At 38.2% G+C, this 18,947-nt stretch overlaps 1 protein-coding gene across 3 annotated transcripts in view; it reads left to right on the top strand.

Moving 5' to 3' along the window:
* WASF3 (WASP family member 3) overlaps positions 1-18,947 on the top strand; it is a 65,855-nt gene that overhangs the window by 35,329 nt on the left and 11,579 nt on the right. For 2 of the 3 annotated variants that reach the window (XM_068181242.1, XM_068181240.1), the window contains exons 3-6: positions 7,275-7,417; positions 13,400-13,534; positions 16,901-17,054; positions 17,461-17,578. In XM_068181242.1, the coding sequence (XP_068037343.1) occupies positions 7,285-7,417; positions 13,400-13,534; positions 16,901-17,054; positions 17,461-17,578 (540 nt within the window). In that variant the 5' untranslated portion in view covers positions 7,275-7,284. Of the gene's footprint in view, positions 1-2,855; positions 2,966-7,274; positions 7,418-13,399; positions 13,535-16,900; positions 17,055-17,460; positions 17,579-18,947 lie in introns of those variants that run through there. The other variant, XM_068181241.1, reaches the window with a different exon arrangement.

Here is an 18,947-nt window from a genome sequence, read left to right as displayed (position 1 = left end):
CTTGATTTCCTTCATAATATCACTGGACCATAAAATCTGCCCTGAAGATCTCAGCACAGACAAATGCTCTGCCAAATAAAGAAAAGAAAACAAAACAACCGTCCAAGTTGGTGAACCTTCAGAAACAGCTCATTGCAACAGACACTGAAGAGCTCTATTAAAGAAACAAAATAGCTTTAGGAATTTCTGTGCCCTTTTCATCATTGCTAGTACTTAGATTGGTATGATATGAGAGGAAGATGAGAAATGGTGGTTTGATACTGAGAGGAAAAAACCTGCTTTCATTCCAGTCTTGACTCTCATTCCTTTCACACAGACCTGGCAATCAGGAGGAAGAGCTGTGAAAACTGTGGTGGTAGAATTGGCTATATATTAAATTGTAGTGAGGAGGACATTTTTTAGGCATTTCACTTTACATGTATTGTTGAAAGATGTGGTTTGTTGTAGATAGGCAAGATTTTAATTATCCGTAGGAAATATAATTCTGTTAGACTATGTGCATATTTGTATTAAAAGTCTGCCCTTGCATCACCAAACTCCTATCAAAATCAAGAGAGTTGCATTAAAAATTATGGCAAACGTGAAAAAATACATATATTAACTAAAAAATACAATGTCCCTTAGATTAGGTTAGCTCTAATAAAAGTAAAATACTTGGTACTTGAAGCATGAATGTGGTTTAGTAAAACAATATTTTGTTTTGATACTAATTACATACTAATGTGGCTGAAGAGTTGCATACTTGATAGATTTAAATAACTAGAAGAGACTATTAAAATTAGTCTTGTTTGCATGTCTTTCGATAAAAAATAATTCTGTGGTATTAGAGAGCACTGTGAGACAATAAGTGATGGCTAAATATTCTGTATTGTTTTGCAGTATACAAAATGTGGATTCAGATTCTTGTTAGAATGAAGCCAGTTTAAAATAAAAGAAAAAAAAGCACAAAACTTTTAAAAGTACAGAAGAATGACATTAGATGAATCTCGAATTCAGTGATTTCCAGAATATATGCTAGTTATGGTTTGTTTTTAACTTGCCATTACTGATCAGGTAGTAAATGACATTCAGAGATGACAAGTAGGAAAGGTTCACAAACATCAGGTTCTCATTCACTTAGGATAAGGAAAAACCAGAAAGGAGCATGCATTAAAGGCATATTTATTCCTTTCCTTGATTAGAATAGTAGGGATAGCAGTGTTTATTCTCCATGTAGCCCTTTTATTTCATTTATGAAGGATGAAAAGCCTTTGGCGGACATGGAGATGTGTGATAATGGCACCTCCATGGGGAAAAAAAAATGGGGATGGGAGAGCATCTCCAAAGCTGGTGTATGGGGTCTTTCACCTTTCTGCTTTCTCTTCCATTCCAATTTAGCACATATGTGATCCTTGAAGGTGGGTGATGGCAGGCTATCTAGTATTACAAACTTGAACAGGAAAATGGGCAGTATTACCAAATTGGGTACCATTCAGAGATGGAAACTGTGTTGAGTTGACTGTTAGGACATCAGATAAGGGAAAACTTAACTGTCTGTAAAGGTTTTAAATGTTGAAATGCCCTAGACATGGAGACTGTGATTAGGAGGTAGTGTAACTTGATTGTGTGGCTTGATGTGAACAAGCCAACAGTATTTCTCTGGTTTTGATGAGGTGGAATGCAGTTCTAGATTCAGACACTGAATTTAGGTGAGTACCTATCAGAGCTTACACATGAGGTATTTGAGTACACCATGTCATTCTTGTATCTGTCAAGAGATGCAGGGATTTGGTTGCTCTGTGGGTTTCTGCTGAGCTCATATATATGTAGTCATACAAATTTAGGTGCTTAATCCTGAATGGAATCCCATCTGGTACTTTACTCATGGCAAGCTGTGTATTCAGTCTGTCTTGTTTTTCTTCTCCATAGAAAGAGAATTATGGTATGTTCTCTTTTTATAGAGAGCTGGGAGATTCATCAATGAAAAGCTCCAAAGCTCTCTGAAAAGAATAGACTATATTCAGGGAGAATTTAGAATTGATATATAGTAAGCTCTTTTTCATGGTAAAATGTTCAGCTTTGTCATATTTTACTAGGGGATATAAGAAGAAATCTCTGAAGAGTTTAAGAAAGGGATTGAACAGAGTCTTTGAGAAAATGTAGTAAGTAAACATTGACAAGTAGGGAGGCTGTTTAATGAATTGGAATTTGTTTTGTGGCATTAGTGATCACGTAAAGAACTTAAAATAAAGAACCATGGAATTCACGTACATTATTTTTAGCACTTGTGTAAATTGCAGTGCCATTTTGGGGATGTGAAAGGACAAAAGGCAGGTTTGGGGAACAGCTGGTATTTCGAGTTTTTGCCAGTAGCTCAAATATTTGAAAAATTCATCTTGTCTCTTGTAATAGCTGTGCTCTGCTGTTGTTTGGAAAGATAGCACATGGTGTTTGTCGTCTTTCAAGTCTGTTACTGTACATCTGCTCTCTTCATGATTTTTTTAAGAATCTGACTTGCCAAGGCAGTGTCAGACTTCTTGCATGCAGTTTAACAGCTGCTGGGCAGGGGAAGGTGGTCTGAGTTGACCTGGAGTGGTACTTCTGTGGCTGCAGGGGAAGCGTGCAAAGAAAAGCAAAAATGCTTTGATAAAGTCTTTCTGTAGCACACTTACCTCTACAGCAATGACTACTGGGGTGAGTGCCTTCTAATTTTAAGACAAAAGGCAAGTTGTTACGGAGTTGTTATGCAAGTTTTTATGGGAGGGGAAGAGAGAAAGAAGAGAAAGGGAGGTGAGAATACTGAGGAAGCATGCAAAATCTGAATTCTAATGGGTTGATCTAAGCTAATTCAAGCTTTTGAAGTCCCGTCCTTTCAGAATGTGTGTGGAAATCAAGTTGTGGATGCCTGGAGGGTTTGGAGAGCAGTGTCTGTTTGTACTCCAGTCAGAGTTCAGTCCAGCCAGATGTCAAATCTGATCCATGTCCAGTGAGGCACTCATGGGTTTAGTGAGATGTTAAGCGACATCTCACCCTCTTAGTTTTTCTTCTCTCCCCTTTTGACTCCTTTGATTTTTCTGGTCTGACACTAACGTGTCATACATTTCCACTTCAGCCAGTTGTATATGTGCAATATAGCATCTTTTTAGAGTCTTCCTCTCTTGTGCTTGGTGCAGCCGATGGTTTAAAGGCAGCTGTCAGGCGAGGGTGGCCTCACAGTGGAAATGAACTCCTTTATACAAATTTTAAGTCCCTGGTTTCATTGTGTACTTACTGGGGTAAAATGAGTAAAAAAAACCTGCAAATTTATGATTGGGACCAATCTACTGCACTGACATAATTTTTGAAAATAATAATTTATTTGCATTAGATTTTTCAGTTATTTGTGGATGGAAGGTGTTCTTTTTTGGGCTGGGATAGAGTTATTTTTTTTCACGGGGAGCTGTGTTTCAGATTTATGCTCAACCCAGGGTTGATAAATTAGAGGTGCTATTGCTGAGCAGGGCTTACACAGAGCTATAGCCTTTTCTGCTTATTGTACTTTGACATTGTCAAGGATAATACTGGGGGTGCTTGGGACAGGCAACCCAAAATGACCATGGGAATATTCCAGATCATGTGACATCATGCTCAGTGTATGAAGTGAGGAGAAGGAGAAAGGAGGAGTGATGGTGCAGTACTTTGACTTCCCAAGTCACCATCATGTGTGGTGGAGCCCTGCTCTCCTGGAGATGGCTGGACACCTGCCTGCCTGTGGGAAGCAGTGAATTAATTCCTTGGTGTGCTTTTCTTGCATGGGCAGCTTTTCCTTTCCCTATTAAATTGTCTTTATCTCATCCTATGCATTTTCTATCTTTTACTCTCTTCATTCTCTCCCTAATCCAGCTGGTGGGGGACAGTGAGAGCAGCTCTCTGGGGGGCTTGGCTGTTGGCTGGGGTTTAACCACGGCAGAAGGGAAGAGAAGTTATTAAACCTCTGTGTTGCAAAATTGAATATGATTTCTAAATGCCAGTGTATTTAATATAGTGACATCACAGTGATTATTTTGTCTAGGAAGAAACTGGGAATGAGTGTGACTCAAAACAGGTGGAAGATGAATGTGGAAGGCAGTGGAATTGCCATTGCAAATTCTTGTCTTCTGCTCCTGGTAATACACTCCCTTCAGTCTTGTTGTGTCTCATGAAGACCCTGTAATTCAGAGGCGTGTTTTATCTTGATTTCTCATCTGCCTTCTTGCTACATAGATTTTGAAATTAATTTAGCCTCACTTCTCATGCATTTTTTTTAAAGGATTAAGTTAATCTGAGTGGTGTGTGGTGAAGAAAAAAGTAGTTGTGCTTTAGTAGTAAGGACACAAGCTTTTTACTTAGTAATGGGTTAATATCTGAATAGGTCTGTAAGTGTTTAATTCAGGTAAAGGTTTTAAATTAGAAGAAACTTATTGCTGTTGCAGAGTTCTTTCTTCATCTGATCAGGAGCAGGTAGTGGATTGCTTATTTTCTTGGATATATTTACTCATTGGTGTTCAGTTTACCTTTCGGAATTAAACTTCAAACTGAAAGGAGGTTGCTACATAATAATTTAAATCATGCATTCAAATATGAAAGTTGTTTTTTTTCCCCCTTACCCTCAACCCTGGTGTGTGCTTTAGCCTGCTCTTTAAAGAAATGGGATTTCTTGTGTTGGTCTGTCACTCCCCTGGTAGCTCTTGAACACACTGGACCATTTCGTCAGTAAGTGGCAAGAAAACAAAAAGCTCAAACTGCAGTTGTAGTTTTCTTCAAATTAGCTTTTGCATGCAAGAAAGAATATTATGTGGAGAAGGGACTTAAATAAGAGCTCGTGCTGGAAGGCATTCTGACTGTACTCAGTATGGTAGGTGTTCCAAGAGGTTAGCTGGGCAGCACGCAGCCAGATCCAGCTGGGCCCAGAGTGCTGTGTGGGCAGGTGAGGGAGTTGGCTGAACTGCAGAGGGTAAGGGCAGGGGGCAGCTCTGAGAGTGCTAGACAGAAAGCCATGGGAAAAACAGGCTTTGTCATAGAAAATGTTAATTTAGCACTAATTTGTGCTCCTTTTAATTTATTTCTTACAAATTATGTTTATATGAAATGCTTTTTCATGGTAACATTTATATTACAGTGGAAAAATTCCTCATAATGATTTCTATTTTGTAGCTCCAATGCGCTAGCCTGTTAGCAGAGTGTTGGTGCTAGGTGTTGCTCTTCAGTAATAGTGACTTTCCAGTTTTGACTTATTTTTGATCAAGTTCAGAAAAGTGTCTGCAATGGATATGAAGTAGTATTTTGAAATATTTGTGTTTGTAGAGGAATACAAAAACATAGAACTAGAAAAAACGTAGAACAGAGAAACAGGAAGGTTTTTTTAATCAAATACAGAAATTGTTCCTCTGTTACCTCTGATGTGTTGTGTAAAATTTAGCAAACTCAGCTAACCTTAAATTCTGACATATTTAAATTGTCTCATATTAAGAAAGACGTACAATATAATTCAAGACTACTGCTTAGAAGTCATGAGCTTGTTCCTTCCTGACCTGTTATGAAATAGTCTTACAGTTAAATAGTTTCTTTTTGTTCATGAAGGCTGTTAAGCTTTTAGAAATGTTCTTGAGAATAAAATATTTTAAATTTTCAGGCAGAAGTCACTGCAAAAATTACTGTGCAACATTTGAAAGACAAAAGGATTTTTAAATTTACTAATGTGATTTTAATTAGAGAAATTGAAAGGCTACTTTAATTGCTTTAGTATGGTAAAAAAGAAATTTCAGCTAAGTCTTTTCCAAATGAGCTGTGTCCTTGGTAATAATGTAACTTCTTGTTCCAGAAAATTTCCATGCCACATAGTTTTAAACAGAATATTATTCATGAGTAGTACATGGACATTGAATTGTTGCTGTTAAAATGTAATAGTTGACTATTGTGTTTATGTAGTTTTAAAGAAAACTGTTTTTGTTTTACATTGCTTCCCTTCTGAGAGAATTCTGTCTCATTTGGGCATCCTTGCTCTTAAAGCTGCTCTCTGCAGGCCAGTGTTTTCTATGCCATTGTGCCCTTTTGTGATGCTTTGAGATCTCTTTTTTTGTTTTCCCCATCTGTTGTGGTTTAGGAATGGTACTCCACAATTTAGTTCTCCTCCCAAGACTTTCCAAACCACACTGTCACTTGCTCACTCCCCTTCCTCCCCTTCTTCTGCCCCCTGCCCCCCACCCCCCAGGTAGCCAGAGAGGAGAACTGGATGCATAAAAGGCAAAGATCACAGCTTGAGATAAGAACAATTTACTGGAAACAGAAATGAGATAAGAAAACAAACAGTAGCAGCAACAATATTAATAAGAAAAGCATATAAAAAGAGAGAATGATTCACGTGCAGAAATGCTCAAAAAATGCAGAGCCTGACATGACAGAAGCCAGGTTGTTCCTGACTGTAGAGGAATGCACTGCTTCTTGGAAATGAGAGAGGAATCCCTTTTCCCTGCCCCTGGCAATGATGTGAGATGGTATCAAATAAAACAATACCTTGGCTCCTCCCCTTGGTCTGGGCTGGAACCAAGACACCATCCTCATTAATGTCATTTTTGCAAGAAAACCGGTTCTGGCAACCTTAGTTTTCTCAGATAAATGTCTTCCTGTATCTGGCATGTTCCCAAAAGCTGTTCAGTTGAATGCCCTTATCCCATTCAGAATGCCATACAGCTCCACCTGTGGAAAACCATCTTCTTCCTCATGCAGCCTAATTCTGAGAGGCACTTGCCCTTACGTGTCAGACGAATTTATACTTTTTACTGAAAACTGTCAGAGCTGGGGTAGGTCGGTGTCTGATGTAATTGGGGGCTGTAGTGCTTGGTCGGTCTCTTGGTGGCCAGCTTGCCAAGGCAAGATGCCAGCCTGCTCCAGACAGTGACCTTTCCTGCCACTCCTGTGGGGACTGCCAGTTTTTTCTAAATGCAAATGTGCACTGAAGTCCAGTGATTCTGGAACTGCAGCACAAGTCTGTGCATACAGTAAATCTTGTACCAAATCTAAGGCAAAAAGCCTACATTACCTATACTGCATTTACTCTCTGCTGCTCTGCAGTGCTCTTGTCATATTCTGGCATGAGTGCACAGCTCCAGTGCCCCAGTAGGAATTGGACAGTGCCTTACAGTGGGAAGGCTGAAGCAAGGCTTTAAAAGAAGAAAGGTAAAGTACTTTTTGGAGAAAAAAAGCCTGAAAGCTACTTTGATTCAGAGCTCTTAATTTCATTTCTGTAAATGTCATATATATTTGTTTGTAAATTCCAGATTGTGAGCCATGCCTTTGGTGAAAAGGAACATTGAACCACGGCATCTCTGCCGAGGAGCTCTGCCAGAGGGAATTACAAGTGAACTGGAATGTGTAACAAATAGCACCCTTGCTGCTATCATACGCCAGCTAAGCAGCTTAAGTAAGTATCTGTAACTTCCTGCAAGAATTTGATTCACGATGAAAACCTTTGAGATGGATTGTTTTAAATAGCAAAAGTATGGTATAGGACATTACCATTTATGTATTATAATAATAATTGCCATTATGCTTTTCTATATTTTGAAGTTTATTAAAAAACCCAACCCTCCCCCCCACCCTGAAACCCCACTCCAAAAAACAAATCAACAAAAAAACAAACAAGCAGGAAAAAAGAAACACTACCAAGAAAAGCCCCAACCAAAAGACAGGAGCATAGAAGACCGGAAATTTTTCTGAGGTGGGAGAAATCAGTGGAAGAAACAAGACCAGCACTTGAGTTCTACAGGATTATCCCAGCAAACTCTTCCGCCTCTTGGCATCAGATGGCACGTTTGACTGAAATTTTAGTTTTTCGTAGTGTGCTAGTATTTCTTAAGCCTTCTCTTTTATATATGTGTGTGCTCAGTTCATATGAATGAAATTAAGCACATTGAAAGGATGCCATTTACTGAATAATCCTGCAGGCTACTTTTGAGGCAGGCTAACATCAGCTCTGTACAGAGTAGCCTACACACCGCACCTGTCAGGTGACACCACCACTAGCAGTTCTAGAAGCATGACTGGAGTGTTTGCAAGATGAACAATATTTTTGATGAAAGGGATAAGAGATGTTTTTCAGACAGTCTTTAACAATCAGCAGCTGTTGTTTATGCTGATAACGCTACTCCTAGAAAAGAAATTACTGCTTCATCAGTTGCTTCTCTTTGTAAATGGACGTGGTTTTAAAACTGAGAGTCTGTATGGAGCTCAGACTATGGGGCCCACTGGTGTTCAGTTCATGATGATAGGAAAAAGCCTTTGCTTAGGGAAAGAGGACAAGAAACACAGCATTTCCTCTTTGCAGTAGTCAGGGATTTAGGGATTTTTCTGAGCTGGAGGTCCATCTGAATCATCCTATGTAATGAGCATTTGTAAAATATCATCTGTGGTATTTCTTAGATCTGTTGAAATAGGGATTACACCTTCTTCTTGACCAATGAATGACCTGTGGCAGAATGTCCCACAATGGAACTTGACCTATACTTCCTCCTGATACCTTCTCATTCTGGTGTGATGAAAAATAATGAAAGGTGCTTTCAACTTGTGCATTTCCATAATAATTTGTGATTTTATTAAGTCTTTATCCTATTCTCTTGGTGATGTCTTTTCCAGGTTGAAGCATCCTGATCTTTTTGAATAGAAACCATTTTGTATTTCTGATCACTGTTTTTTTTGCTTTGGATATGTAAGTTAGGGTATGTTCTGGGTTTTTTAAGGTGAAGTGTTGAGGACTTAAGGCCATATTCAAAACAGACTTCTGTTTTATCATCATTGCCCTAGGAATTTGTAGAATTTTGATTGTTGCTAAGCATTGAATTATTATTTTCAGATAAGATTGCAAGGCAGCTGATGAGTTAGTGCCTAATATTATTTGGATTTTTTATGTTGGTATTGTCACTGAGTTTCAGTTGCTGTTTTCTCAGACAACTGCTTAGTAGCACCATCCTTAAGTTTCAGAGAAGTAAGAATAGTTAATGTTCTAATTATAGTGAAGGAGACATGATAAGACCTCATTTTGGTGTGCTATGATTGTCCAAGTCTGGAAAATACACTTTTTACTTGTCTGACTTGCTAGGAATGTGTACGACTTCGTTTATCCAGATTTGGTCTTGGGGCTAATCTGTTATACAGTGTATTTAGATCCTCTTAAGATTGTTGCTAAGGAACTGACTGCTCATATTCATATCCGTCACTTTTCCCTTAGTGGATTTATACGGTCATCTCAAGTCTTTGCAGACAGCCCCTGAAGTTCTGTTAGTGTCAAGTTAAAGATCTATGCAAATAAATGATGTGTCCTTAGTCTTAACAGATGAATGCGTGGTATTTAACAAGTGAAATGTGCCACCATATTCTCATGCACGGTCTGAAATATGTCATGTTTGCAGAGGGCTTTTTCTGCAGACAGCATTGCTTTGCCTGTCTTTTGAGCCATCTGTGAGCAAGGAAGTGATCACAGAAAAACGCTGTGCTGGAGCTGAAGTAGTATGTCCTGCTGACTGCATCAGGGCTGGTTGGTGTTCCCACAGCTTGAGGCATAGTGCGAGCAAGTTCAAGTCTATCTTGCAATCACACTGGTTTTTTAGTGTTGCACTGGGAGTTCAGTGTGGATTTTAAAAACTGGCAGGTCTGTACTCTTGCATACAAACTTGGCTTGCTTCTGCCTCTGCTCGTTTTGGGAGATGTGAACAAGTTCCTATCCAAAGGGAACGTGCTCTCAGGAGACCTTTTTCTGTATTATTTTTTTCAGATTTGGGTTCATTTCCAGCTAGCTGGCTCAGAGCACAGGCAGAGTGAGCAGCAGTCTGTATGAACCTGTGCACTTTATGTAAGGCAAGATCTTGTCTAGTGGATTCACCTCTACTTGGGAGGAAAGAATCTCCTGGAGGGGAAAAACAGGGTGCATTTGCAGCTCGTACCTCTAAGTGGCATGGAGGAAGTGTAATCTGTGGAGACTTGGAAGACAATTTTCTTAATGTAGAGAACAGCATCCACCAACTTGCCTCCTAGTATTTTCTTGGGTAGATTGGCCATTGGCTCGGTTTCACTCGTTTTCATGCTGGCCTGAAGCACACTGCATACCTCTGTGTCACTTTCCTCTGTAGTACTGCTGAACCTGGCTGGGTTGGAAAGGTTGCTTTTTTGCCATTAAGTATCATGGTACTGTGAGAAAGAAGATGGCAATCAAGACCTAGTCAGTAACAGCCTACTACTTTTGCATCTTTAAAAAAAGAGGAGTGCTAAAGCATGATTCTTAGGTTTCTAGTTAATCCAGTTACAGTGATTCCACCCACCCATGGAATCACTGTCTTACGTAGTTGGAGGGAGCCTTAGAAGGAAAGGCTGCATGATTTCTTAGATGGGTTTTTTAATTAATGTACAGGTTGGCCACATGTTGGGCAACACCTGTTGGTTTTAAATTACTGTCTTACAGTACCAAAATCTGCTCTTAAATTGAAAGACACATGCTTTTTTCCTGCTTATTTCTGTTACATTAAAGATCTAATTTAAACAATGGCGACATAGAAAACACTTGAAGTATTATTTTATTTCTAAAACTTACTGCATCATGTTAATCACAACAGCATGTCCAATACTGCTTCACCATGTGACTGTTTTCACAGACAGGAGATTGACAATCTGTCTTTCACATGTTCTGGGCTGGCATGCGTTGAAAAAAAATCAAGTATTAAAAAGAAGTATGCTCCCACTTTGCCTTCTGAAAGATAACCGACAAACATCCATCTCGTTGACTTCTCCAGGGGTGATCTGTTTAATCCTAGGATGTGGCAGTCCTCTCTCAGCAGGCTGATTTCAATATGTTAACATAAACTAACATCTATTAAAATTGATTGAGCTCTGAATACTGGTGGCTGAAGAATGTAATAACTGCTTTATTTAGCTGAAGAGTTGAAAAGCTTATTTTTTCCATAGCTTGGAATAACATCTTCATTTGAAGCAACTAAATCAGGTGGGGATTATAAGTAAATTTCACCTAGCTCCTGGGAACCCTTAGAGAACATTTTTAGTATGAAGGCAGTTGAACACTGGCACCGGTAGCCCAGAGGAGTTGTGGAGCCTCCATCCTTGCAAGTGTTCAAAAACCCAGCTGGTCAGAGTCCTGTCTCATTGTGCTTTGAGCTGGGAATTGGACCAGATGATTCTGAGCTTCAGCTATTCTGTGCTTGTGTGTGACTTGTTTTGGAGGGGGAGGAGATTAGGAGCAGGTAGATAGCATACCTTTCTTATCCACTGACATAACTTATACACTGACATATCCTAACTTTTTGGGTTAGTTATTGGCTGATCTTACACATAGTAATGAAAACTGTTACTGGTAAAGCCCTTAATTCAATGGCCACCACTTTTATTCTTGTGATTCACAGTGTTTTCAGAGAATGTTTTAGTCTAGTTGTTGTTTTCTCTCCCTTCCCAGGTAAGTGACCAAGAAAGGGCCAAATTATCCTGTTGACTTCCTAAGTGGGGCCATTTTTTTTACACTGAGTTATTATATCCAGATGTCCACAGAATGGAATCTTAACTGAAATTTTCATTGTAGTTCTACTTTTCTTTGTAAAATGTTAAGGTTGTTTATTGGACCAACGTAAAATGTCAATAATGGCTGCTTTGGAAGTCCCTGCCATTTAGGTGGTTAATACATATTCCATATTCTTCCAACTATTTGGATAGTTTTACTTTCTCTCCCCCTTCCATTTCTGCTCTTCAAACTCTTCTTGATACAGGTCATAACAAGATGAGCTTAATTCAGAAGTAGGGTTTTAAAATTTTTTTTGTTTATAAAGCATTGCTAAGTGCAGGAGGCAGGACTTTTCTTTCCACAAGGATTTCTTGAGGGGGTTGGGCTGCAGAAATTGTAGAGGGAGACATCTTAAATAAAATATCAGTATTTGGGTAGGAGGGACCATCAGTTCAGTGAGCGGGAGCAATGAGTTTGGGTGGAATCTGAAATTTGTAGGGGAAGTTCTGGGCCAGGCAAACTATTAAATTGGGGATCTGGAACCACTGATCTGGAGTGGATGAGAGTTGTGGACTTGGGCACGAAGAGAGTCAAACTGTGGATGAGTATGCCTAGTCCTGTGGAAGGACTGGGAGAGGAATGGCCAAGCACAATGATCTGTGCATCAGGGAGGGATTTGGTTTATCATGTGGCACCTTCTGTCAACTGTAGTACTTTCAGGGAAGGGCCTGAGGCTGCAAATCTGTACTAGGCACTGGTGAGGCTACACTTTGAGTACGGTGTCCAGTTCTGGGCCCCTCAGTTCAGGAAAGACATTGAGATGCAGGAGTGGATTCAGAGAAGGACAGCAAAGCCAGTTTAGGGTCTGAAGCACAAGTCTGAGGAGTAGCTGAGGGAGCTGGGGGTGTTTTGCCTGGAGAAAAAGAGGCTTGGGGGAACCTTATTGCTCTCTACAAGTGCCTGAAAGGAGAGTGTAGGCAGGTGGGGGTTGACCTCTTCTCCCAGGTGACACATGACAGGATGAGAGGACAAAGTCTTAAGTTGCTTCAGGAGAGGTTTAGGTTGGATGTGAGAAGGAATTTCTTCACAGAAAGTGTGATTAGAAATTGGAATGGGCTGCCTAGGAGATAGTGGAGTCACCATGACTTGGAGGTGTTTAAGGAAAGACTGGATGTTGCACTCGGTGTCATGGTCTAGTTGACATGATAGTGTCTGAACATAGGTTGGACTCAGTGATCTCAGAGGTCTTTTCCAATGTAATTGATTCTGTGATTTGGTGATCTGGACTGCATTGTCCACTGTCACAGTGATTGAGAGCATATGGCAGGTGAAAGGGAGGCTAAAAAGGTTGTGCACCAAGTCCAGTTGTGGCCATGGGGGAATGTGGTCCATGGCCTCTGACCCTCTCTCAAATGACTCCAGGGACAGCAATGTTTGCAGTCAGCATTTGTAGAGATAAGTGGACTGCTGTTTTTATAACGCTGTTTTAATTTTGATGTTGGCCTGTGCTACTATGGATTGCATGATTTTAATTTCAAAATCTACTTCAGAAGCTTTTATTGACTGCAGTAACTTCAAGCCTTTTCATCACAGAGGCAGGTTTTAATGTTCAGTTTATGTCAGTTGGCACTATCTCAGCTACAGAAGGATTAGATTTTGTACGTCTCCCTGTGTTTTTAAGAAGACTGCTAACCAGGATGTCCAGAAGAATACACTTCAGGCAGAATTTATGGTATACTTTGACTTTTTTTGTGCAAATCTGTTGCCCCAAATTTTGCTGAATGACAAACTGCACTGTTCTAATCCTACAGTTACTGTGTTTTATTATACTTCATGATATTGAAGCCATTTTTCTTGTGTTTTGTAAGCCACTAGCAAAGGGATTTCCTTGTCTATTTTCTTACACAGGCAAACATGCTGAAGACATATTTGGTGAATTGTTTAATGAGGCCAACAGCTTCTACATCAGAGCAAATTCCCTCCAAGACAGAATTGATCGCCTTGCTGTCAAAGTCACCCAGCTGGATTCAACAGTGGAAGAGGGTAGGTAATTGCATGAAAGCATTGAGCCAGAAGTGATGTTGACAAGAGCACAGTATTTAATTGCACAATAACCTCTGTCTTTTCAAAGTAATCCTGTAACGATATTTCATCTTGTTGTCTCAGTAAGGCAAGCTGGGAATAATCACTTTAGCAGAGCAAGTGAAAGTGTACTTGAGTCAAGAAGCCTCTGTAGTAATGGAGCTATTACTCTGCCTTTTTCACAAGGAAAACTTTGAGTTTGTGAGTGTAGTAAATCATAAATTAATAAATACAGACCTTACTGGGAGTAAGTCAGAATATTGGAAAAAGTTTGAGACACTGGGTGTCCCTATCAATTTCAGAGTAGGGTAATCACAGACTTCATTAGTACATTAGTCTGTTCTGTGGTCATCAAAGATCTTAAAGTACTTTGTATCTAAACAAGGCACTGTGCTTGGATCAACTAGGTGAAATTCTTTAGGGGATTCTACTCACTAGAAACTGCATTTCCTTTAAAAATATTTCCCGCTTTAAAAATATTCCCCAGCTTATTTGAGCTGGGTCATTCACTTCATAAATACACAGTAAAAACAAAGGATTGAAGTAACATCATTGTATTGTTTGAAAACACTTATTTGGGTAGATAAAGCATTTCTCTGTCTAGCTTTAAAAGCTGTTAATGTGCATCTTGGCCTCCATGCTACATGTCTGAGCCAGCCAATGCCTGTACTTTCTGTTTAGATGATTCCTGACATTTACTAAAATATAAAAGCTTTTTATATCAGTACAGTAGTATAATATTGGCTCACTAGTAGTTAATGCTACTTGTGAGCTATTCAATAGTGCTGTTTATATGGCTTATATATTTCACGTGCCATTCAGATTTTTGTGGATTATATATTTATAGTGCTGATTATTAGTGCCAATATTAAATTTTACTGTTGATATTTAATAGTGTCATGGTGTAATATTTAGCCTTCATTTTTTTAGCTGGTTACTGTCTGGAAATTATTACGTGTCATCATTTTATGGTTTTGGAACATATTAACTGTTAGACTTTCACAGCTGCCCGCAGAAGTTGTACATACCCTATCTCCAAAGAAACCTGGTTAAGTGAAAGGTGTCCTTGTCCATGGCAGGGGTTTTGGAATGAGATAATCTTTAAGATCCCCTCCAAACTAAACCACTCTGATTTTTTGGTACAAGCACCTGCATCTTGCTGCCTTAGGAGTCAAGAGCTTTATGGGAAAATAAAATAAGCGCCTATGGGGTCACTATTCAGCTTAGTTTTTGAGGTATATTGTATTGGTACTATGAGCAAGCTAGATGATATATTAATATACTGTGCTTTTGGAAGGGACAATTTTCATCTTGGTTTTGCTGGTTTGTGGTTTTTTTCCCTCTTTTTTTTTTTTTTTTTTAATGCCTCATTACTGTCTCATTAATGTTATACAGTACCACCCAGCTAGTTTTCAGAGTTTGGAGAATAATTAAAAGCAATCTTTTGGAAGGGGAAACTTGTGTATGGACTGAGAATTTAATCAGTGTTTATTTTAAATTGACAGCAGTTGTTACTCTTGCATTGCTAATCACGCTTCATATTAATAAGCTGTATATACAAACTGCTGTCACCTTAGTGTCAGTAGTAAATTTTATTAGCTCTTTCACTGTAGAAGTTGAAGTCTTTATAATAATTCATTGTGCTGTCAGAAATGAAATGTTTCTGGATAACTTCGGCATTTAAGCAAAATGTCAATTGCAAAGTTGTTTTAAAAAGCCTTTCAGATTTGATTGCATCAGTGATTTCTTATATTCTTAGCTATAACTAATACAGTGTATATAAAAATATTTTATATATAAAAAAACTACAGTTTTAAAAAATTTAAAATAATTGAGGTTCAGTTTTAAAAACTATGTAAATAACCTATTCTAAAAAATCTCCAGAATTTTTTTTGTTCTTTTGAATGTCTTCCATCAAACAAGAATGAAACAATTCAGATATATACATGTAAAAAATCTGTCTGAAATACCTTTTACTTACAGGCAGATTTAAATAGAAAGTACTTTCAGAAATGATGTTTTGATAATTCAGATGATATGAGTTGGGGAACGAGTATTAGACATTAAATATTCTATTTTAAATTTTGTGCTATTGTAGGAGTTACATAAGAAACTAAGTAATTGTAGGAGTGAGAAGCAAGTCCTCAGCACAGATAACAAAAATAGTTGGGCAGAGAAGTCTGTGTGGGATTTGGTGTCCATCATGACAGACAATAACATTGTAAAATTGCATCCCTTTTTCTTTTTTCAGGTCATCAGTATACTACATTTTTGGCCATTACTGTTAATTTACCTTGTGAAATTTCTCTCAGTTTGTTCTTGAGACTCAATAAATTGGATGAATGGGCAAGAAGTATTAGATGAAATGTCAATGGGAATAAAAGGAGACTAAGCCGGTGCATTTTGTTTGCACAAATCCTACAGCTTACACTCTTATAAAACACTTGGATCGAATCCAGGAGTGGTCAGTGTCATTGTAGACAACCCAGTGAAGACTTCAACATCCTCTTCAACTGCAGTCTAAAACCTGTATTTCAGGTGCTTAGCGGTGGAAGATGATCTCAAGAGCTTACTGCCACTTCTAAATTGTGATTGGCCTTTAAATGGAGCTTCTTTAACAATGATTGCTGCATCTCATGAAAACTTGTATTAAGAGTGAAAGAAAGTCTTGGTAAAAGTGACAGGAACAATTAAAACCAACTTCAACCTTTCATTTGAAAAGAAAGAAAAGCCTGGTGTCATTTCCCCCAGAGCTGTGTATGTGGAAAGATAAAATGAAAGTATGAGAGTACAAGTATTTCTCTCTGTAGAGACATGAGCAAAACTTAAAAGCAAGGAGGGTTTCGTTATATGGGAGTTGAAAGAGGGTAAAGTTATAAAACACACTTTGTCAGAGGAATACCAGACCTTGTGTTTCAGTCTTGCAGCCAGTGTTTCTGCTGTTAGAACTCCAGGGTAAATCTTACAAAAAGGGGAAATGGTTGGACATCTGCATTCTTGCATCATCTTCCAAGATACAGTCCACGGTCCATGATGCATTCTTGCATCATCTTCCAAGATACAGTCCACGGTCCCATTATTTTAAGTGAGATTCTGGACCAAGTGAGATTTAAATGTTTTTTATTATGGGAATTCTTACATGCCTTTACGCTTAAATGTCAGGATTACCCACTAAGGGAAAACCTGTCTTTCTGTTAACTTGCTGAAAATATTTTAAAAAATGAGTGAAAAATGGATTCACTATTAGTGAAAAATGGATTAGTGAAAAGTGTATCCACTTTTCCATTCGTTTCAGACCTATGGTAAATGCATTTCTGTTTCTAACAGTATCCTTACAGGACATCAACATGAAAAAAGCATTCAAAAGCTCAACAGTTCAAGACCAGCAGGTAGTTTCAAAGAACAGCATTCCAAACCCGGTGGCTGATATTTATAATCAAAGTGACAAACCACCACCTCTGAATATTCTTTCACCTTATAGGTAAGGAAAATATTGATTGTTTACCTTCTTGTACTTTGCCCTTTATTTCCTAATTGTATGCAGAAGGGAAAAGCTACATTGATTATTGAGATTTGATTTTTCAAGATTGATAAAACATCATCTGCAATAAATAATTTATTTATTGTTTAATAATAGTATAACACAGCATTTGCAGTGTATTTAATTTTTAAGAATTTTTAATTGGAAGGTAATTGTGTAGGATTTATGGCCAAGGGATGTGTTTTTTCTGCTGCTACAGACAGTGATGCTATTTGTTCATGGACATCCAGTTAGTAAGGGTTGTTATTGATCAACTTGAGGCTTGGATGATCATCAAATTTAAGTTTTCTGGATTTAAAACATACTAATTCATGTATTTTTAGCTTTTCTTCTGCTCTTTTTCCAGGGATGATAAGAAAGATGGATTGAAGTTCTATACTGATCCTTCCTATTTTTTTGATCTTTGGAAAGAAAAAATGTTACAAGATACTGAAGATAAGCGAAAAGAAAAGAGGAGACAAAAGGTAAAAGCAGAAACATTATGGCACATTTTGCATTACAACTTTATGTGCAGTTGTCCGAACATAAAAATTTCCAGGTTGTACTTAGTTTGTGTGCATGGAAAGATAGTTCCTTGTGTGGCTGTAGATTTAGTGCATTCTATTTTTACAGCTTATCCTGTCTATTTTAAGAAGGCAGCAAATTGAATTTTAGGAGTGCTGTGGTTATCTTCCAAGATGCTGTCTTGAATCTTTTGCCAGTATCTGTTTATTGGTACCCAGAAAAATGGCCCTGTTATGCTCCAGAAAAAGACACTGTAATGGGAGAGGAAAGGAATTGGAATAAGTGTTTTTTCCATTCCAGTGTCCCTTTTTTTCCATTCTGATTTTAAAGGAAAACTAGACATGGTTTTATAGGAATTAATAAAATCACTTGAGCATTTCTCTATTCCTATAGAATGATTTCTACAAAACTACTTTATATATAAAAGTTACTTTTAGACTTTAACTTAGGCAACACATCCTGCTTATTTCCATCCATGGTATATTTTTTGTAGATTTTAATTGTCTTATTGCAGTCTACAAATACAAATATGCTCAATTCCAGTAATGTCTGATTATAGCTGTACATCACAGAAATACCCCTTGATAAATTCTAGCTGAAGTGTTATTTGATTAAATATATGCCAAGTCCAACTACGAAGAAAGCAGCATAGACTTGAGTTTGCATGGATAAAGTTAATTTTGTGATGGAAAGAAATCTCAGGTTTAGCTTTCCAGAAGATGGTTTTCATGCATTTCATGATCTGTGTCCTTTGGAGAGCGGGATGGTTTGGATAAGATGTCTCCCAGGCACACTTTGTTCCACAGGTTGCTGAACCAAATGTCCTTTTTCTTTTGTTCTTGTCCTTATAGTAGCTGTAACCAGGAATGATTCCAGAGTGTTTATTAACAATTTGATAGCTGAACTTAAATTTTCAATCTATTAAATGAGAATCCTTTACTCAGTTTGTGCTCTACAGAAGCACAAAACTTGATAGTTGTTGAGAAACTCTGCAGGTGAAATAAATGTGTATTGTTTAACAAAGTACAAGCTAGATATCCAAATGCCATTCTACTCAGCTGACCAAATACAGCTAACTTTTAGCCTCAATTTTTTAGGTGCTTGGTGAAATGTGAGAGTAGTCCCTGCACCAGAGAATCAGGAGAATCACTTTTCCAGTATAATTTTGATAATTTGCCCTAAGTGCTTGACCTGTTGCAGCAGGAGGTTTATGAACTGTTTAATTTTCTTGCCTCAAAGATCATGCTTTTTGTTTCTGTATACAGTTTAATTGAAAATATCTGACAGGCTTCCTCTGATTTGGCTCTTTCAGGCAAACTTTTTTCTGAA

The sequence above is a fragment of the Anomalospiza imberbis genome, chromosome 2, assembly GCF_031753505.1.
Source record: "Anomalospiza imberbis isolate Cuckoo-Finch-1a 21T00152 chromosome 2, ASM3175350v1, whole genome shotgun sequence".
Classification (NCBI taxonomy): domain Eukaryota; kingdom Metazoa; phylum Chordata; class Aves; order Passeriformes; family Viduidae; genus Anomalospiza; species Anomalospiza imberbis.
This window is presented reverse-complemented; position numbering and strand designations above follow the sequence as displayed.